This window comes from Bos taurus, chromosome 14 (genome assembly GCF_002263795.3).
Source record: "Bos taurus isolate L1 Dominette 01449 registration number 42190680 breed Hereford chromosome 14, ARS-UCD2.0, whole genome shotgun sequence".
Taxonomy (NCBI): Eukaryota; Metazoa; Chordata; class Mammalia; order Artiodactyla; family Bovidae; genus Bos; species Bos taurus.
This window is the reverse complement of record NC_037341.1, coordinates 604,179-624,952: the sequence shown is the minus strand read 5'-3', so window position 1 is coordinate 624,952 and position 20,774 is coordinate 604,179. Positions and strand designations below refer to the sequence as shown.

General features: G+C 59.9%; 2 protein-coding genes across 10 annotated transcripts in view; one reads left to right on the top strand and one right to left on the bottom strand.

Annotated features, from left to right (window-relative positions):
• The window catches only part of HSF1 (heat shock transcription factor 1), a 19,741-nt gene extending 8,810 nt beyond the window's left edge, over window positions 1-10,931 (top strand). The window contains exons 2-14 of one of the 8 annotated variants that reach the window (XM_005215151.5): window positions 5,979-6,087; window positions 6,358-6,494; window positions 6,732-6,856; window positions 8,012-8,087; window positions 8,154-8,215; window positions 8,302-8,398; window positions 8,478-8,614; window positions 8,696-8,965; window positions 9,321-9,404; window positions 9,941-10,046; window positions 10,125-10,190; window positions 10,280-10,349; window positions 10,420-10,931. In XM_005215151.5, the coding sequence (XP_005215208.1) occupies window positions 5,979-6,087; window positions 6,358-6,494; window positions 6,732-6,856; window positions 8,012-8,087; window positions 8,154-8,215; window positions 8,302-8,398; window positions 8,478-8,614; window positions 8,696-8,965; window positions 9,321-9,404; window positions 9,941-10,046; window positions 10,125-10,190; window positions 10,280-10,349; window positions 10,420-10,625 (1,545 nt within the window). In that variant the 3' untranslated portion in view covers window positions 10,626-10,931. Of the gene's footprint in view, window positions 1-5,978; window positions 6,088-6,357; window positions 6,495-6,698; window positions 6,857-8,011; window positions 8,088-8,153; window positions 8,216-8,301; window positions 8,399-8,477; window positions 8,615-8,695; window positions 8,966-9,320; window positions 9,405-9,940; window positions 10,047-10,124; window positions 10,191-10,276; window positions 10,350-10,419 lie in introns of all 8 variants that reach the window. The other 7 variants (XM_005215150.3, XM_010811826.4, XM_010811825.4 and 4 more) reach the window with 7 other exon arrangements.
• DGAT1 (diacylglycerol O-acyltransferase 1) lies at window positions 10,798-20,774 on the bottom strand. 2 transcript variants are annotated; one of them, XM_059893129.1, is made up of 17 exons: window positions 20,565-20,651; window positions 16,867-16,954; window positions 14,883-14,923; window positions 14,718-14,803; window positions 14,573-14,625; window positions 14,252-14,357; window positions 14,049-14,162; window positions 13,874-13,948; window positions 13,700-13,803; window positions 13,571-13,609; window positions 13,451-13,492; window positions 13,333-13,377; window positions 13,146-13,258; window positions 12,993-13,058; window positions 12,819-12,906; window positions 12,675-12,737; window positions 10,798-12,602 (listed from the first exon to the last, which is right to left on the bottom strand). In XM_059893129.1, the coding sequence occupies exons 2-17, from the start codon at window positions 16,870-16,872 to the stop codon at window positions 12,447-12,449; spliced, it is 1,197 nt and encodes a 398-aa protein (XP_059749112.1). In that variant the 5' UTR covers window positions 16,873-16,954; window positions 20,565-20,651; the 3' UTR covers window positions 10,798-12,446.

Genomic DNA, 20,774 nt, shown 5'->3' with positions numbered 1-20,774 from the left:
CCCTGTGGCCACTACTGAGTTTTCCAAATTTGCTGGCATATTGAGTGCAACACTTTCACAGCATCATCTTTTAGGATTTGAAATAACTCAACTGGAATTCCATCACCCCCACTAGCTTTGTTCATAGTGATGCTAACGCCCACTTGACTTCACATTCCAGGATGTCTGGCTCTAGGTGAGTGATCACACCATCGTGATTATCCTTTTGTATAGTTCCGTGAATTCTTGCCACCTCTTAATATCTTCTGCTTCTGTCAGGGCCATACCATTTCTGTTCTTTATTGTGCCCACCTTTGCATGAAATGTTCCCTTGGTATCTCTTAATTTTCTTGAAGAGCTCTCTAGTCTTTCCCATTCTGTTGTTTTCCTCTATTTCTTTGCTTTGACCACTGAGGAAGAGTTTCTCATCTCTCCTTGCTATTCTTCGGAACTCTGCATTCAGATGGGTATATCTTTCCTTTTCTCCTTTGCCTTTTACTTTTCTTTTCTCAGATATTTGTAAGGCTTCCTCAGACAACCATCTGGCCTTTTTGCATTTCTTTTTCTTGGGGATGGTCTTGATCACTGCCTCTGTACAATATCATGAAACTGTCCACAGTTCCTCAGGCACTGTCTGTCAGATCTAATCTCTTGAAGTTATTTGTCCCTTCCACTGTATAATCTTAAGGGATTTGATTTAAGTCATATCTGAATGATCTAGTGGTTTTTCCTACTTTCTTCAATTTGAGTCTGAATTTTGCAATAAGCAGTTCATGATCTGAGCCACAGTCAGCTCCAGGTCTTGTTTTTGCTGACTGTATGGAGCCTGTCCATCTTAGGCTGCAAAGACTATAATCAACCTGATTTCGATATTGACCGTCTGGTGATGTCCATGTGTAGAGTCATCTCTCATATTGTTGGAAGAGGGTGTTTGCTATGACCAGTGCGTTCTTTTGGCAAAGTTCTGTTAGCCTTTGCCCTGCTTCATTTTGTACTCCAGGGCCAAATTTGCCTGTTACTCCAGGTACCTCTTGACTTCCTACTTTTGCATTCCAATCCCCTATGATGAAAAGGACATCTTTTTTTGGTATTAGTTCTAAAAGGTCTTGTAGGTCATCCTAGAACTGTTCAACTTCAGTTTGTTCGGCATTAGTGTCTGGGGCATAGACTTGGATTACTGTGATATTGATTGGTTTGCCTTGGAAATGAACAGACATCATTCTGTCATTTTTAAGACTGTACCCAAGTACTGCATTTCAGACTCTTGTTGGCTATGAGGGCTGCTCCATTTCTTCTAAGTGATTCTTGCCCACAGTAGTAGATACAGTGGTCATCTGAAATTAAATTCACCCAATCCAGTCCATTTTAGTTCACTTATTCCTAAAATGTCAGTGTTCAATCTTGCCATCTCCTGTTTGAGCACTTACAATTTGCCTTGATTCATGGCCCTAACATTCCAGGTTCCTATGCAATATTGTTCTTTATAGCATCAGACTTTATTTTTTCCATCACCAGTCACGTCCACAAGTGGGCATTGTTTTCGCTTTGGCTCCATCTCTTCATTCTCTGAAGTTCTTTCTCCACTCTTCTCCAGTAGCATATTGGGCACCTTCCGAAATGGGGAGTTCATCTTTCAGTGTCATATCTTTTTGCCTTTTCATACTGTTCATAGGGTTCTCAAGGCAAGAATTAAACGTTAGCAAATCAAATTTGGTAGTACATAAAAAGACTAATGTCACAACAAATGGGATTTATCTCAGGAATGTATGGATGGTTCAGGATTTTTGAATCAGTATCACCCAGCATGTTAATAATCTAAAGAAAAAGCACATAATCATATTTGTTTCAGAAAAAGCATTTGACAAAATTTATGTTCGCGATATTTAAAAAAATCACTCAGGAAACCAGAGATAGCAGGGACCTTCTTCAGCTGTTACAAAAACAAACTGCACACCTAACGTCATGCCTATTGGTGAGCTCCTGAGCGCTGTCCCCACAGAATCCGAACAAGGCAGAAACCTGTTTCCACCAGCGCTAGCAGATGTTGTATGGGAAGTCCTACCCAGTACCTTAAGATAAGAAAAAGAAATTAACGCTAACTGGGGTGAGGGTGATTGAAACCCCAGTATTCTGAGCCTGTCATGCTTGGGTAGAGACTCCATTTTGTAAGTGGGGACAGAAGGGAGAAGGAGACCCTCAAACTTTGAGTTGGGCAAGATGAGAGATGCTGGTGGCCTGCCCCCTCACCCTCTCAGGAGGATACAGAACGTGCTGATTGTAAACTGAGGGGTAAGAAATCCCCACCTTCTTGGCCAGAGCTCCCCAGAGTGTGCCATCAATCCAGGTGAACTCTCAGGAGGAGGAGGAAGCAGGGTGTGGCCAAAAATGCCATCGTTCACTGTTTCTGTTGAGTTTTAGATTTTCTTGAATAAGTGTTTCTTCATTTGTTATATGCCTTCAGGACAATTTCCAGAGACTTAGGTGATTTAAGCTTTGTTTACCCTGAGAGTGGTTCACAGGATCTCCTTAGCTGCCTTCCCAGGCATCTTCAGAGGATAGTTTTGCTGGATATAGAATTCTTGGCCAAAATAAAAACGCTGTTTTCTTTCAGCACTTTTGGCATGTCATCCCACTGGCTTCTGGCCTGCATGGTTTCTCATGACAGATGAGCTGCTATTCAGTTCAGTTCAGTTCAGTCACTCAGTCATGTCCGACTCTGTGACTCCATGGAGTGCACACGCCAGGCCTCCCTGTCCATCACTAACTCCCAGAGCTTGCCTAAACTCATGTCCATCAAGTCGGTGATGCCATCCAACCATCTCATTCTCTGTCGTTCCCTTCTCCTCCTGTCCTCAATCTTTCCCAGGATCAGGGTCTTTTCTAATGAGTCAGTTCTTCACATCAGGTGACCACAGTATTGGAACTTCAGCTTCAGCATCAGTTCTTCCAGTGAATATTCAGAAACTGTTATTAGGGATTCCTTATGTGTGATGAATTGGTTCTAACTGCTCTGAAGAGTTTTCCTTGGTCTTATGGATGTCTAGATGTGAATCTCTGTGAGTTTATCCTTCTTGGAATTTGTTGAGCTTCTCAGATATTTTTCATCAAATTTGGGGTCGTTATTTATGCAGATATTCTTTCCGCCCCTCTCCTTTATGCGTGTGTTGGTCTCTGCTGGTGTCCCGTGTGTCACTGTCTTTATTCACTTCTCTTTCTGTTCCTCAGTCAGGAAATCTCAGTTGACAATACTCCTTCACGTTTGCTGGTTCCACCTTATTCCTGCTCAGATCTGCTCTTGAGCCCCTCAGGGAATTTTAAATCCGATTTGTTACACTTTTCAACTCCAGGACTTTTCATATTTGTAATTTCTGTCTTTATTGTTATACTTTCTTCTAAGAGGTATCAATCTTATGCTTTTCTTTATTTCTTTCAGTTCAGTTCAGTCACTCAGTCGTGTCCGACTCTTTGCAACCCCATGAATCGCAGCATGCCAGGCCTCCCTGTCCATCACCAACTCTCGGAGTTCACTCAGACTCACGTCCATTGAGTCAGTGATGCCATCCAGCCATCTCATGCTCTGTTGTCCCCTTCTCCTCCTGCGCCCAATCCCTCCCAGCATCAGTCTTTTCTAATGAGTCAACTCTTCGCATGAGGTGGCCAAAGTACTGGAGTTTCAGCTTTAGCATCATTCCTTCCAAAGAAATCCCAGGGCTGATCTCCTTCAGAATGGACTGGTTGGATCTCCTTGCAGTCCAAGGGACTCTCAAGAGTCTTCTCCAGCACCACAGTTCAAAAGCATCAATTCTTCAGCACTCAGCTTTCTTCACAGTCCCAACTGTCACATCCATACATGACCACAGGAAAAACCATAGCCTTGACTAGACGGACCTTTGTTGGCAAAGTAATGTCTCTGCTTTTGAATATGCTATCTAGGTTGGTCATAACTTTCCTTCCAAGGAGTAAGCGTCTTTTAATTTCATGGCTGCAGTCACCATCTGCAGTGATTTTGGAGCCCCAAAAAATAAAGTCTGACACTGTTTCCACTGTTTCCCCATCTGTTTCCCATGAAGTGATGGGACCAGATGCCATGTTTTCTGAATGTTGAACTTGAAGCCAACTTTTTCACTCTCCTCTTTCACTTTCATCAAGAGGCTTTTGAGTTCCTCTTCACTTTTTGCCGTAAGGGTGGTGTCATCTGCATATCTGAGGTTATTGATATTTCTCCCGGCAATCTTGATTCCAGCTTGTGCTTCTTCCAGCCCAGCGTTTCTCATGATGTACTCTGCAGATAAGTTAAATAAGCAGGGTGACAATATACAGCCTTGACGCCTTTTCCTGTTTAGAACCAGTCTGTTGTTCCATGTCCAGTTCTAACTGTTGCTTCCTGCCCTGCATACTGTTTTATTTTGCTCTTTGAACATATTTCAAATGAATTTGAAGTCTTCATCTAGTAAGTCCAGTATCTGAGCCTCCTTGGGGACGGTCTCCCCTGGCTGCTTGTTTCCCTATGTGTGGGTCATACTTTGTCTCTTTGCATGTCTCAGAGTGTTTTGTTGAAAGGTTTTCCATTAATATAATACGCCATTTGTTAAACTCAATATCATATTTTACCCACCCACCAGGATTTGTTGCAATTTCCTGTTGTTGCTGTTTGTTTAGTGGCTTTTCTGAATTAATTTTATGCAACTTGTGTTGTTTGCTATGTGTGATCACTGAGGTGCCTACGCAGTGAGCGCAGTGGTTAGGCAGTGTGGGGAGCAGGAGTGTTCCTTAATGGCTGGAACCAGTAAATCTCCCAGTCTCTGCGGCGAACTGTGTGTGCTGGGTGTGCCTTTAGCCCCCAGCCACGTTGTCGGCACCCTGACTTTCTCCTCAGCTTCCTGCTTACACAGAGCTGCCTTGGACCTCTCATGGACATGCACACAGCTGTACATGCACGTGTGACTTCTGGATCCCAGGAATATCCTGGAGCTTTTCAAAGCTCTTCTTGAAATCTTGTTCCTTAGCTCTTTTATGTTTCCTGGCTGGCCAGTTTTCTCCATCTGTGGTCCACTGTGTTCGGCGTGATGAGTTGGGTTTTTTTTTTTCCGTCATGAATTTAAAATTGCCTCTTGATGCTTTCAGCAAACATCTCTAGGGAAAAGCCTTTTTCTGCTAAGAGCTTCAGCATAAAAGGTCAGATCAAAAACAGCCTTGGAGGTGGAACCTTCCAGGGAGACACTGCAGGCCTTGAATGAGCCCTAGCCCCATGGATGCTAGAACGTTTATTCCACCATGATTTGAGCTGTTGGCTTTCTCAGTTACAGGAGAGGAGGTAGGGACATGGCAAGTTAGAACACCACAGTTCTCGGATCTTACTGAGATTCAACCATTTCTTGAATAAATTCTTGTGGGTCATTTTCAGAGTTCTGAAGAAGTTGTCTCTAGCATTTTTTGCTGGTGTTCTTACTGTGTCTGTGGAGGAGAAAAGCTGTAGAAGGTCCCTTTTCCACCCTTCCCCTCAGCTCACGCTCTTCCATTGTGTCTTTTCACGTGTGCGTCCGTGTTGACACCACGGGGCCCTTCCTGCTCCTCCCCAACCCCATCCTGCACCCCAGCGGGGCCCATGCCCAGCCCACCCTGGGAGCTTCTGGACCGAGGTCTGGACAGACATGGAAGAGCAGTGTAGCGGTTTTTTCATCTTGTTCTCATCTCTGTTCCCAGAAGAAGAACCACAAAACTTCAGTTCTGAGCATGATTGTGTTGTCTTCCTCCCAAGGACCTGATGTTAGGTCCCGTCTCCTTGGCTGCCTCCTTTTGGGGTCTTAGCCGTACGTAGGGAAAAACTGTGGATTGGCGCTGACATGGGGCCCTTCAGGGAAGGGCCCACAGTGCTGAGGTGTGACCTGGCGGGCCTCCAGCAGGGATGTGGGATCCCAGGTGAAAACTGTCACCCAGCCTAGGGTTGGGGTGCAGCCCCTGCATGGAGAGGCTGTGGTGACCCCCACGTCTCCCGGCAGAGCGGGAACAGCTTCCACGTGCTGGACCAGGGCCAGTTTGCCAAGGAGGTGCTGCCCAAGTACTTCAAGCACAGCAACATGGCTAGCTTCGTGCGGCAGCTCAACATGTGTGAGTGTACTGCCTTGGCCCTGCATACAGCCCCACGCGGCCCAGAGCCCACGCAGCTGAAGGGGAAGGGGTGTCTCAGGGACTCTCCCTGAGACTAAGACCACCCAGCCACCACAGGCAGCGCTTCTGGGAGGGCAGTGCTGGACATTCCCTGAGCCAGGCCCCGCCCGCCAGGGCCTCCCTCCATCCTCCCTGGGGTAGGGGCCTCACTGGAGTGAGGGGTGAGACCCCAGCCCTGAGGCAGCACTGCCCCAATTCCATCGTGCGCAGATGGCTTCCGGAAGGTGGTCCACATTGAGCAGGGTGGCCTGGTCAAGCCAGAGAGGGACGACACCGAGTTCCAGCACCCGTGCTTCCTGCGAGGCCAGGAGCAGCTCCTCGAGAACATCAAGAGGAAAGTGACCAGTGTGAGTAGCCGTTCTCCCCATCATGGTCTTAGATCTCCGCCCAGACCCCCGGCAACAGCAGCATCCACTCGCTGGCCTGGCTTAACGTAGCTGTGCCAAGCCTGCTTTCTACCAGGTGCCTGTCCCCCGTTGGCCACCCCAGAGAAGGCCCATCCACCCCAGCAGCCCCTCGGCCCTTTCTGCTATATCCCGCCCCGCCCCCAGGCCATCTCAGTGACTGCTCCCCCGGGGACCCAGGTGTCCACTCTGCGGAGCGAGGACATAAAGATTCGCCAGGACAGTGTTACCAAGCTGTTGACCGACGTGCAGCTGATGAAGGGGAAGCAGGAGAGCATGGACTCCAAGCTGCTGGCCATGAAGCAGTAGGTCCTGGGACAGCCGTGGGAGCAGGGTGCACCTCCTCTGGGATGCTGGGGTTACCGTGGGGGGTCCAGCCTGGGGGGAGCTTAAAGCTGGTTCTGTCGTAACCAGACTTACCCCCGGGAAAGGGTTCCAGAAAGAACTTCGTGCAGAGTGATGGGGTGGGGACGTGAGAGGCCTCCTGCACAGTGACATGGGGGAGGTGTTGCTGGCGAGGCCGCTCCCCCGCCCTGGTCCTGTGGGCTCCGGGCCTTGCAGTCTCGGGCCAGGGCCACGTCTGGACTTGCACAGGCTCCCGGCCCATGCCAGGCTGGACTCGTTATTGGGAGGTGGGGTCAGGTGCGGTCCCGTGGTAGCCCGCAGAGCTGAGCCCAAGCACCAGCTATGCCCTCGGGCCCCTCACGCCACCCACACATGCGCCTCGCACCAGTCAGTGTGTGTCACCTCTCATCGGGCGTGGCGCAGGAGGCCTGCAGGTTTGGACTCCCTTTCCCTGGGGCATGTCTGGTCACCACAGAACCGGTTTTAGGCCCCCCAGCCCCCCACTGCCAGGACCCCCATAGGGGCCAGTTTAGACCTCCTCCTGTGTACTCGGGGCCCTCAAGCACCCCAGCCCAGGGTGGCCTCAAAACCACTTGGGGTGCAGGCCGTCGCACCCCTAGACCGTGGAGGAGGCTCCTAGCCCCTGCCTAACTACTCATGTCAGAGCCCAGCAGGAATGCCTGGCTGGCTGGAATCCAGAGGTGGGATTAGGTGGCCTTGGCCTCCAGGACAGGGATGCCTCTTAGAGTGAGCATAGGAGGGTCTGTCGCTTGTCAAGAAGACATACTGGTGCTGAGCAGGGCGTGGGCTGCTGCGGTGGCCCTTCGAGCTCTTTAAGGCCACTTCTGACCCCCTAAAGGCACAGGAGAACCTGCACTTGCAGCCCTGTGGCCTGAGAGCCGCACTGCCTCTGTTCCCTGGAGCCCCATCCTCGGTCCAGGCAGAGAGCCTGGAGGCTCTGCCACCCTGACTGTGACCGAGAGGGCCCTGGGGTCTCAGCCTGGCCTCTGGCCCGTGCTCGGCAGCGGGCAGGGACGGGCCAGTGGGTGGGCGCATGGTGGAGCGAGGTATCCCGAGACTCCCGCCACCTGCTGACCACGCCTGGTCTGCTGCAGCGAGAACGAGGCGCTGTGGCGAGAGGTGGCCAGCCTGCGGCAGAAGCACGCCCAGCAACAGAAAGTCGTCAACAAGGTGTGCACCGGGCCGGCGGGGAGGGGGTCCCTGTCCGCACTGGGCTGACCGCCTCTCCCCCTGCAGCTCATCCAGTTCCTCATCTCGCTGGTGCAGTCAAACCGGATCCTTGGGGTGAAGAGAAAGATGTGAGGCACGGGGCACGCCCGTCTCCCGTGGGCTGCGACCCGGGGGCCACAAGGCCGGGCCGCCACTCACCCACCCTTCCCCACAGCCCCCTGATGCTGAACGACGGCGGCCCTGCGCACCCCATGCCCAAGTACGGCCGGCAGTACTCGCTGGAGCATATCCACGGCCCAGGCCCCTACCCGGTGAGCTGCGGGCGCCCAGGGCGGAGGCGGGGGTGGGGACGCAGCACGCACCACCGTGCTCACCTCCCTTTGGTGGCAGGCCCCTTCCCCAGCCTACAGCGGCTCCAGCCTCTACTCCCCAGACGCTGTCACCAGCTCCGGACCCATCATCTCCGACATCACCGAACTGGCCCCCGGCAGCCCCGTGGCCTCCTCAGGCGGGAGTGTAGACGAGAGGTGCGGCCCAGCGCCTTCCCTGCAGGCAGGAGCGGGTGGGGCCGGCAAAGGCACCCGCTGATGCCTGTGCCCCACGGACAGGCCCCTGTCCAGCAGCCCCCTGGTTCGCGTAAAGGAGGAGCCCCCAAGCCCGCCACAGAGCCCCCGGGCAGAGGGTGCCAGCCCCGGCCGACCATCCTCCATGGTGGAGACGCCTCTGTCCCCGACCACCCTTATTGACTCCATCCTCCGGGAGAGCGAGCCCACGCCCGTTGCCTCCACCACACCCCTCGTGGACACCGGGGGCCGCCCCCCCTCGCCCCTGCCCGCCTCGGCTCCCGAGAAGTGCCTCAGCGTCGCCTGCCTAGACAAGTGAGTGCCTTCCAGGCGCCCTTCGGTCTCTGGAAGCGCAGGGGCCTCCGACAAGGACAGTGCCGGGCTGGACACGCATGGCCCTCAGGCCCTCGGCATGGGATTTGCTGGGGGAAACTGGCCGACCTGGCCCAGAGCATGGAGCTGGGGAGGGAGACATGCCAGCCAGGGGGTCCCGCAGCCCCTGCACCGTGGGAACCAGGCACGTGGCGGGCACCCCTGCCCCCTGAGCCGCCCTCCCCGGGCCGCCTGGTCTGTCTGTCCTACCACCCCAGAGGTGGGTGAGCGGGGTGGGGGCTTGGAGTCCGCCTGGCCCCCACCGGCAGTGGGGGGCTCTTGTCTTTCTATCTTGCAGTTTGGCTCGCACTCCAAAGATGTCTGGGGTCGCCCGCCTCTTCCCCTGCCCCTCCTCCTCTCTGCATGGCCGAGTCCAGCCAGGGTTAGCGCTGTCCCACTGGGGAGGGAGGAGGGCTCCGCCAGAGCTTGGGCCCCTCCCCAGCCTCTGAGCAGACCCCTGCCCAGCCTGTGAACAGGCTCCCCACCCACCTCTGGGGCCTGAGGCAGCACCCCGAGGTACTGCCTGGCCTCCTCGAGGGGGCAGGCCTAATCTATCCTGGCGCATGCTGGGGTAGGCTGGCCCAGCCTGGCCGAGCACAGCTCCACCCTCCTGCTGTCCTCCAGTGTGAAGGGCAGGCGTTGCTGAACCTGAGAAGCTGGGGCCCCGGCCCTTCTGAGCCCTGAACTCAGCCCCCTGATGTCTTAGCCGGCCCAGCCTGACGTGCTGCCTTACGGGGCCTCACGGTGATGAGGGAGCCTGAGCCACCACCGGTGGCCAAGTGTCCCAGGCCCAGGGCCCCACCTCAGGGCCTCCCGTGAGCCTGCGCAGGGCAGGCTGGCAGCTGGGCTTAAGGGCCGGCAGGACTGCACCTGGGGGTGCCTGGATGCCACGTCACCTGCTCCCCTTCCTCTGGCCAGGACCGAGCTCAGCGACCACTTGGACGCCATGGACTCCAACCTGGACAACCTGCAGACCATGCTGACAAGCCATGGCTTCAGCGTGGACACCAGCACCCTGCTGGATGTGAGTCCTAGCCCTGCCCGCCCCGCGCCCAGCCCGCCCCGCTCCCAGGGCAGTCTGACCGCCCCCTCTTCCCTGCAGCTGTTCAGCCCCTCGGTTACGGTGCCCGACATGAGCCTGCCCGACCTGGACAGCAGCCTGGCCAGCGTGCGTAGGCGGGGTGGCTGGGGCGGGGGGGGGGGGGGGGCAGGGCCGCGCGGGAGCCCTCACTGTGCTCCCTCCTGCTGCCCCAGCAGATCCAGGAGCTCCTCTCTCCCCAGGAGCCCCCCAGACCTCTGGAGGCAGAGAAAAGCAGCCCAGACTCAGGTGAGCTGAGCCCCCCACCCCCACCCCGCCCCCCGGCCCCACCGGCACCCTGACCCAGTCGCACCCCTAGGGAAGCAGCTGGTGCACTACACCGCCCAGCCCCTGCTGCTCCTGGACCCGGGCTCCGTGGACGTGGGGAGCAGCGACCTGCCGGTGCTCTTCGAGCTGGGGGAGGGCTCCTACTTCTCCGAGGGAGACGACTACTCGGATGACCCCACCATCTCCCTGCTGACGGGCTCAGAACCCCCCAAAGCCAAGGACCCCACTGTCTCGTAGAAGCCCCAGGAGGAGAGCAGGCCTTGGGCAGGCCTGGTGTCCAGGAGCCTGGTCCCCTGGCTGGCGGAGGGGGGGAGAGGGGGTGGGGCGTGGCCCCCGGCCAGCACCGAGGGCCTAGCCCTGTGAGCCACAGCTCACCTGGGCTTCACGGCCACACTCAGACTGACCAGGATGCAGGTGTTCATAGAATTGTATTTTGGATTTTTACACGAGTCCCCCTTTCCCCTTCCATAGAGATATACAGATATATACATGGACAAACAGACCGATGAGCCAGGCAGAGATTTATAAACAACGAGCTCTGTGTGTGGTCTCCCTGTCTGTTCCTCCTGCCAGTGTGGGTGGGGGTGGAGGGGGGCATGATGCGCAGTGTCTCGGAAGGGGCTGGAGGGAGGCAGATGGACACAGCACACTGGAGCCTCCTGGCTCCCCTGGGCTGCATGTGCTCAAGAGTTCTTTATGAAGGGACCAGGGCGGGATCAGCGTGGGCCCACAGGAGCCCTGTGGCCAGGTCCGCACTAGAGGACCAGGTGGGTGCACTGGGTCAGCACCGTGGGTCTGGAGTGAAGGAAGCACAGGACCCCCCCCCCACTCCTGAGTCAGGCAGCAGGGGGTGCAGAGGTGCATGTGATGGAGGTGGCGGGCCGTAGCAGCCCACGCACCCCCAGCTCAGCCCTGCTCGCTGTCCTTGCTGATGAGTAGGGCCCAGGGTGGTGGCTTCCTAGGAGGCAGGGGTCAGGGAGACGCTGCCTACACCTGCTGTAGACCAAACAGTGCCTAGCCAACCAGCCTGTCTCGCCCAGACGACCACCATGGGCTAGAGCGGCTTCTGGTTGGGGCGGGGGCAGCACAGCTGGGTCCGCTGCCCAGGTACCACCTCGGGCACCCATCTTACTGGGCCATGGCTGGCTGTCAGGGTACACCTGCCTGGCACAGCCTCAGGGTTTCCAACCCAGGCGGCAGAGCCAGTAGAGGGGGGAACAGCCCGGGGTTGCCCTTGCCTCACTGCCAAGCTTTTTGAGTGGCAAGCTCTGGGACCAAGGTATCCTGAGGGCCACACCCAACTACCTGCTGAGGGCCTGGAAAAACGGGGAGCCCCTGGCATCAGGCCAACCTCTGCCCCCAAGGGAGGCCCTCGGTGAGGGCTGAGCCAGGCCACCTGCTTTGTCCAAGCAGCCCAGAGCCCAGCCCAGGTGAGCACCCCAGCAGGGGACTGTGCGCATAGCCTCTGAGACCTCTGCAGCCTTGCCTTGGAGTCTTTGCTGCCGTTCAAGTCAGCCTGATTCTCAACCCTCTTCCACACCTTAGCCTCTGGCCTGACCCAAGTTGAATCCACTTGTGTGCAGACCTCAGGCACAGGGGGCCTTGGAGCATGGAGTCTCCACCTTGCAGGGCAAGACGTCTGACCACAGAGCCCTGTGAGGCAGGGAGGGTCACCACAGCCCCAGCTCCTCTCCAGGCGCTGGGGCCTCCTTCCCACAGCATGGCCCCACGTGGGAGGGCCGCCCCCTCCTGCCAGCCCTGTGCCCTGGAGGCTGAGGGAGCTCACTGTGCACAGCACTTTATTGACACATTCAGACCCTTGGGCGAGATCTGTAGGGTTTCCAGAGCATGGGCACCTCCCAGGGGCCAGAACTGCGTCGGGCCTGCTCTCCCCTGGCAGGAGGAAGCCCTTCAGGCAGAGGCCTGGTGGAGGCCAGGAGGCAGCTTCCACCAGCCAGGCCTCCTCCTGCTGCACCCAGGTTGGGGCAGGCTCTAGTCCAGCCGCAGGCAGCGCGGCAAAGCAGTCCAACACCCACGAGGGGGCCAGCCTGGAGGCGCTCAGGTGCCGGCTGCCGGCGCCTCACGGTTGAGCACGTAGTAGTCGTGGACGTACATCAGGACGGCCACCGGCTGCCCGATGATGAGTGACAGCCACACGGCCGCGTTGCCGTAGTTGCCGCGGAAGAAGCGGCCCACTATCCAGGCCAGCGGGATCTGGGGACACAGGACGGGAGTGAGCCTCTGCGCTCGCGGGGCGGGGCGGAGCGGGGGTCCAGGGCTGCTCACCTGCGCCATCATGCCGGTGAAGGCCCAGAGGCGGAACATGCGCAGGGGGATGCTCACCAGGTACTGAGGGGAGAGGGGCGTCAGCGAGCCCCCACCCCCACCCCCACCCCCACCAGGGGCAGGGCGCGCCCTCAGTGCACTGACCTCGTGGAAGAAGGCGGAGGCCAGAAACACTGCCGTCCTGGCTGCCCACTTGCTGCTGCCCCGCCGGAGCATGGGCTTGTAGAAGTGTCTGCGGGGGAGGCGGCAGTGGGCTGGGCGCCGGGCCACGCGACCCCGTCCCACCCCCCAACCCCCCGCCCCCAGGCGCACACCCACCTGATGCACCACTTGTGAACAGGGATGTTCCAGTTCTGCCAGAAGTAGGTGATGGACTCGGAGTTCCTGCGGGGGCGGGGCAGAGTGGGCAGGGGCTCCGGCCCCAGCCCCAGCGGGGGCCCCCACCACCCCCGCCCCGGCAAGGCCACCCACCACCAGTCCCGGTAGAACTCGCGGTCTCCAAACTGCATGAGCTCAGCCACGGCGTTCAGGCAGGAGTGGAAGAGCCAGTAGAAGAAGATGAGCCAGATGAGGTGGTTGGGGACCTGTGGGGAGTGGGTGCCAGGTGCCAGAACAGCCCCACCCGCCCCCACACGTCCCCACCCAGCAGGCCACTCACCGCCAGCTTCAGGAGGCGCTCCACGATGCGGGAGTAGTCCATGTCCTGTGGGCACAGGGCACAGCTGGCTCCCTCAGCCCTGACCCCGGAACCCACCCTGCCAGGCCTGCCTGCTCACCTTGAAGGGCTTCATGGAGTTCTGGATGGCCGGGACCATCCACTGCAAAAAGCGCAGAGTCAGCTCCCCAACGGCCCCAGAGTCCCCGTCCCCCCCCCCCCCCCCCCCCCGGGCACGTACCTGCTGGATCAGCCCCACCTGGAGCTGGGTGAGGAACAGCTGGGGAAGGAAGCAAGCGGACAGTGAGCTGAGCCCCGGTGCCGGGTGCCGGCAGGCCCGCCCACCCTGGCCCGCGAGGCCCCGCCTCACCATCTCCAGGAGTCGCCGCAGCAGGAAGCGCTTTCGGATGCGGGGGGAGCGGGGGAAGTTGAGCTCGTAGCACAGGGTGGGGGCGAAGAGGAAGTAGTAGAGATCTGGAAGGGAGGGCGGGGCTAGCAGGCCAGGCCGCCGGGCAGTCCCCCCAGCCCCCGGCAGGATCCTCACCGCGGTAGGTCAGGTTGTCGGGGTAGCTCACGGTGCGCTGGGCAGCTCCCCCGTTGGCCGCCTTACCTGCCAAAGCTACGAGCAAGCGGCAGGGGGCGGGTCGGGGGTGAGCCGAGCCCCTGCCGGTCCCGAGGCAAGTGGCAGCCCAGTGGCCCCAGCCCGAGGCAGCCCTCACCAGCCTTGGCCTTGGCCCCAGCCCTGCGCTCTCGGCACCAGAGGTTGACGTCCCGGTAGGAGAACAGCTTGAGGAAGAGGATGGTGTAGACCATCAGGGCCAGCACGGAGCCCACTGTGGGAGAGGCAAGCTCAGGCCACGCCCCCCGCGCTGCCCGTGGCCGAGACAGCGTGGGCGGGGGCGGGGGCGGGGGTGGGGCCCACCTGGAGTGATAGACTCGAGGAGAAAGGCCACGGCCGCTGGGAAGCAGAGAATGGTGGCCAGGTTGACCCCGTGCAGCAGCAGCCCCGCCTGCTCCGTCAGAGCTCCCTGGGGTGGGAGCAGAGCGTCAGCCAGGGACCCCCCTCCCTGGTCAGAGGACCTCCCTGAGGAAGAGCCACCAGGCCTGAGGTGCAGCCCCTCTCAGGAAGGCCACGAAAGGCCCAAAACCCTGAAGCACAGTGGGACCAGCTGGTGGCCCGCCCTAAGCCCGACTGGTAAGGACCTTGAGGCAAGTCAGGGGAGGGCGTGAGGGCACTGCTTACCACGGCCAGGCGCTTCTCCACCTGGAACGCAGCCACGGCAAAGATATTGGCCACTGAGGACAGAAGCAACCCAGGGCAGGTTCAGGCCCAGATCAGCCCTGTCCCACCCACCGCCGGCCTGAGGCCTCCTGGGCACCCAGCTCACCAATGACCAGGCACAGAGCTGGCCAGCTGTAGGGGTCCTTCAGGAACAGAGACACCACCTGGATGGGGTCCACCAGGATGCCATACCTGCAGACGCAGGTGGGTGAGGGTCTGTGTAGGCGAGGGGTGAGGTGGCAGGGGCTGGGGCAGGCCGGGGCCCACTCACTTGATGAGGTTCTCTAGAAATAACCGTGCGTTGCTTAAGATCTGCGATAGAGAGAGAGGGACATAACGCTGTCAGCCACGGCCCCAGAACGCCCACCCCAGCTCCTGCCAGCACCTGCAGCTCAGGACAGTGGCCTCCATCCTGCAGGCCCAGCCCTGTGGGACCTCACGCCAAGCTCTGAGACTCCCCACCCACGGCCTATGTGCCTGCGCAGGGGCACGCAGCCCCCGCCCGCCTGGAGCCAACCACAACCCCAGGTGCCTGTGCCACCGTGGCAGAAGAAACCTGCTGCCCAGCGGCCGTCCGTCCCACCAAGCGGGTCAGCGCCCCTGGCCACAGCGACAACCCCAAGCCCCAGTGAAGTCCAAGCCTGCCCGGCGCACTGCCACCCTCCCAGGGCTCCGCCCTGCCAACCGGGCCCATCCTCACAGGCGGGGTGTGCCCACGCACTTGGTGGGGTGGTGGGAAAGAGCAGGCCGGTCCTGAGGGGCTGGGGAAGCTGGGCCTGGGTCTCCACCCCTACTCACGCCCCCGCCTGCCTCGGCCGCTCCTGCAGCAGCAGCAAAGGACAGATCCCCCAACACAACGAGCTCTTGCCAGTGGCCTGGGGCCAGATGCCTGGCTGGCCTCTGCAGGAGCAGGGGCCACCACCTCCCCCACCCCAGGCTCAGGCCCCACGGGGGTTGCAGAAGGCTCTGTGGAAAAGTGATGCTTCTCCAGGCGACATGGGTGGAGTCCCCCACCCAGAAGGCTTCCCGAGGAGGTGACAGGCTCAGAGATGCAGGGGCCACCTGCCACACCATCCCCCAGCTAAACACCTAACCAGCCAGCTTACCAGGACACACGTGGTCCTGCAATGTCTGCCGACTGGCAGTTGTCTGTCCTGAGAGCCCACCACAGGCAAGAGTTGGAGCTGCCAAGAGGCCCAGCCACCTGGAAGCCCAGGCTGCCGAGAGGACGCAGCAGGCGGCCCCAGCTCCTGGGGGAGGGGGGAGCTTTGTGGGTGCACCAAAGGGCCAGGAGGCTGGGGGCTGCAGGAGAACAGACAGGCTGCTGAGGGCCTGCCCTGCACGACCACCTTGCCACAGTCCTGGACCAGCCACGGCCTCCAGAGACCAGGACGCGTGGACTACTGGGTCTGGACTGGCACACAGCCCCCACCGCTCCCCAGGGGACTGCCCAGAACCACAAACAGAAGCGTGGGGGCCCCTGGTACACAGGCAGCCTCTGGAGCCACACCCAGGGCAGGCAGACACGTCAGCTGGAGGGGCGAAGGCCTCGCGCCACATCAGCACTGAGCGGTGGGGCTGGGCCCAGTCGGGCCTCACCCTGCCCCACCCTGAAGGCTGCCCCTGGGGTCCCTGCACTCCACCTTCTGCTGGGCAGGCCTGCTGGGGCCCCACAGCAGTGGCCTCGGCCAGGTCAGAGCAAGGCGGACACAGGACTCCAGTCCTGCTCCCTCCAGGGCTGAGGGAGGGGCCAGAGTCCTGCAGAGTGTGGCCTGGAGCTGTGGGCTGGGCTGAGAAGCATGTCCTCACCCTGCTCCCCCAGGTTCACCCAGGCATGCCGCACCCATGAGGGCAATTTGGAACAGAAGAGGAAGTTCTACGTGGACCCCCAAGACCACTCACCTGTGCTGCCAGGGAGGGCCTGGGCCCACGGAGCAGCCATCCCCCACCCAGGGCCACCAGACCATCCCTGCCTACTCTCTCTCGCCCCCTGGGGAGACTCCAGTGCCCCCTGGGGCGCAGACCCCAGCTCAGAGGCTCCCAGGCTGCCCTCTGCAGGCATCTCCTGGGATTCAGCAGGGACGGCATGAGCATGCTCCCGGTAGGGTCCCAGGGTACGGCTGCTCCAGGGACCCCCACCGCCAGCACAGAGCTCCATTCACCACAGCTACACAAGTACAGACACCTACCCCTGGAGAAGAGCCCATGGCCCCCCGGCCGTCAGGACCCTTGCTCCAAGGTGTCACTCTACGTACCAGCATCACCACACACCAATTCAGGATGCCACGGTAGTTGCTGAAGCCACTGTCAGAACTGAACAGGGAATCCTGCAGGCGGTGACACCTGGAGAGCGGAGACGGACACTCGGGGCAGAGCATCTGGCAGCAAGGCCACCCCGCCGCCCACACATCCCCCTCCGCGGGCAGAGCCACCGGGGGCCTGCCGCTCCCACTGGGGGACGGGGCGTGGGGAGTGCCACAGGAGCTGGTGATGCAAGACGGAAGTGGGGAGGGGGCGGCCCTCACAGCAGCTGGTCCCTCCGGGGAGCCCAGGGGCCACCATTCAAACCACCCATGCCCTGCATTTGGCCCTTCCGGAGGGGAGGACCCAGCCTTCACGTGGCTTCGCAGGGTGAGCGCCATGCGAGCCCCCTGGGGGCTCGGCGCCTGGAGTCCACTGCAGAAGCCAGCAGGGGACTTTCAGAGCCTGCCTCTGAGAGCCCTGTGCCCAGTGCTGGGCCTGGTGGAGATGGAAGCCAACCCTCAGCTGGAGGCAGAGGTGGAGGGGTGCAGCTCAGCCCAGGCCCAGGCCCGCTGGCGGGTTCTAAGCAGCAGCCCCACCTCCCACCAACCACCCTGCCACCAGGAGGCCATCCAGGGCATTGAGCAAGGCCTCCAGTTTTGTAAGGGGAGAGGCCGGGGCTTCCCTTTCCCTCCTGTGGACACATGTCCCCAGCAATAGGGCACAGGAGAACAGCCAGCCTCCAGGGGCGGCTGGGGTCAGCACTCAGATGGCTGCACCCAGGAGACAGACGGCTGGGGAGGACAGGGTGCCAGCATCCTCAGCCAGGCAGCGCTGACAGTCTGGCCCTGCCTCCCTGCCACACCAGGCCCCCCCACCCCAGGCCCCGGCCGGCCCAGCCTGCCCACGCACCTCCTCCAGGTCCACCCTGGGCTGCACACACAGTGGGGCTCTGAGCCCCCAAGCCCTCTTCTTCATGACTCTGCGCCTGCCTTTTGGCAAGGCAAGCAGGGCTCCCAGGCCCAACTATCCCAAGAGGACAGTCTGTGGGGGTATCCGCTTGATGGACCTGCCCAGAACCCCCCAGATCCAGCCCACTCACTGTCACTGGAACCGTCCCAAAGCCACCTCATGCTACAACCTGCCAATCACCATCTGCATGTGCATGTCTGCACCACATACCCAGGGGACGGTTTCATAACAGTGTGACCCCTGCCACCTTGGGGGCCACCAAGAAGACCACACTGACCAGATGTGCAGCAGTCTCTAAGATGAAAGAGGGGGAGGGGGGAGGGGAGCATTTCCCAATCCTGACAACAAATAATGTTATTAAAGCTTTTCCAGATCCCTGCTGTCAAATTCCTGAGGCCTGCCCCCAGCCACCACACAGACCCCTCAGGTCCCTCTACCAGCCTTCCGACTGTCCCACCCGGGCAGCGCCCTGCCCCCAGAGGTCAGAGGCCCCAAGCGGGAAGAAAGCCCACTGCCCACCAATCCCCACAGAGGTCCAGCCCCATGGCACAGTTCACTGCAGTGGACCAAAGGGCAGCAGCCATGGCCAGAGTGGAGGTGGGGCCTCACCCAGAGCTTCTCTGTCACCCTCTCCCTGACTGAGGCACTGGGTGTGCCTCTGTGCCCCCCAGCGGCCCCCACCTGCTCCCCAGTCCCACCCAGCCAGCAGGGCCATTCCAACTCATTACAGTTGGCACCTCATTCAACCTGCACATCAGTACTGGGAGGCGGGCACATGAAAATGAGGCTCACCAAGCTTCCCAACTTGCCCAGAGGCACAGCCCCAAGTGGGGATCACACATGCGGGGCCATACGGTCCAGCTCCAGGGACGGACAGAACAAGGAGGGACAGGGTGCCAGCTCGCCTCCCGGCTGCCACTTCCTCAGCACTTCCTGCACCCAGCCTAGAGGCTCTGGACTAGAAAGCTGTGCCTGGAGGACACATGAACCAATGGCTGAAGGACGCACCAGGTGTCGGGGCACAGGGGAGTGTGGAGGACCTGGAAGGGATGCACTCAGAGGCGAGGCAACAGCAGCGGCCTTCCTTCCGGCACATAGCTACACCTTGCTGCCGGAAGGAGTGAGCTCACACCCGGCACCTGACCCCGCCTGCCCAGACCTAGGTGAGCAGGAAATGTCCGGAAGGGCCTGAGGAGAAAGAGAGGAACAGGCAGGGAGGCAGAGGTGGGAGGATGATGACTGGGAGGCAGGGAGGCAGAGGCGATACCAAGAGTAGCCAGACCAATGCCCAGCCCTGCCCCAGGAGGCCCCCAGCCCTGTGGCATGTGGCCTGGGGACAGGCACACACAGCTGCGTGTCCTGGAGGTCAGGAGGGTCTCCGGTGGCCCATCCCTGCCACCAACTGCTCCTCTTCCCGAGGGTCCAGACCTCGAGGATGGGCCATCAACAGGACAGGAGCAGCTTCTGGCCATCTGGCCTATACAGAGCAGGCAAGTGATGGCCCATCCAGGGTGACAGCTTGGCCCAAAGCTGGTACCCGCCCCCACCTCATACAAAGTGACCCCAAATCCAGTTCCCCAGGAGTGGGCAGAGGGGCCTGTGGGCCTCCTGGCCTTTGCAGCCGCCCCCTCAGGACCACCTGGGGCCTGTAGGAAGCCAGTGCCCCTCACAGAGCCACCCTCCCCTGGTGTCATCCTGAACTCTGTGCCTGACCTTTGCTCTCACTCTTCAGGGCTGCGGCTATCTTATCTCTCAGGTGAACTGTGTGCCCCCCAAGGGCAGGGACAGTGCCTGCACCCCAACTGCCCTTGTCCCTCCCCTCCCCACAGCACCCAGTGAAGATAGCAAATCCTTGCTGACTGACCTGTTGCCCACTTCCTCCTTGATAACCTCTAGCTCTGGAGCTGATCCCAAAACCAGAGCCCCTGAGAGCCCTTGACCAGGATGAAGGTCAGGGCTGGGGGGAGGGGCGTGGAGGATGGCAAAGGGGGCGCCTGGAGGCAGCCAGCAGGACTTAGCTGATGCCCACGTGGGTCAGATCCTCCCTTTCAGCCGCAGCTTGCTCCCCCAACTCCTTCCCATCAGTCCTTCAGCTAAGCAGGGCGCCCACCTGTGGGTGTGCGCACTTCCAACTCCTCCCCTGTACCCCAACCAGGGGTGAGGGTCCCATTACAGGACCCACTTTGACCCTAGAGCAGCCATTTGTGCTGGTAATAAGCAGGATCCTAGGCCAGTCAATCGCCGGGTGACGGATGAGGGACCTTTGTGAAGACCATTCTCTGGAGGGTCTGCGAGGGATGAGAAATCCCCTCGCACTGCCCCTGCCTCTGTTCTCCGCCGGTCCACCCTCCTCCCCCGGGAGCTTTATCAACCCACAAGGCACCCCTCATAGCCCTCAGGAAGGACCCCTGTATCTCCTTCCAGGTAGAGGACACTGTGCGTAGTGGGCTCACCCTGGGAAAGCTTCAGAACCCACCAAAGGAAGGCAGAGGGAGGGCGTCTAGAAGTTGAGCCGCTGCCCTCCCCTCGGCCCCCGTACCTGGGTGTTCCGGGCAGGAGACCCTCCGCCCCCAACCTCCCGCTAAGTTTCCCCGTGGAGGCCCGAGGGGCACAGCTGTGCACCAAGGTCCAGGCGCCAGACTCTCGGACTCGAGCCCGAGCTGCCGCCGACAGGCCTGGGCCACCAGGTTGGGTCGCAGGGGCCCCGTATCAGGGGTCAAAGGTTAGGGGTCACGCGCACCGCTACCTCAGGTCCCAGTGGCCGCTGCCCACGTCTACGTCTCCGTCCTTGTCTGTGTCCCGGACCGGCGCGTCCCCTCCGGCGCCCACATCCCGCACCTCCTCTTCCGCTGCCGCGGGCCCACTGCCGCCCTGGATCGAAGGCCGCGACCCCGTCCTCCGGCGCCGGGAGCCGCCCGCGCCGCCGCGGTCGCCCATGGCCTTAGTTCGC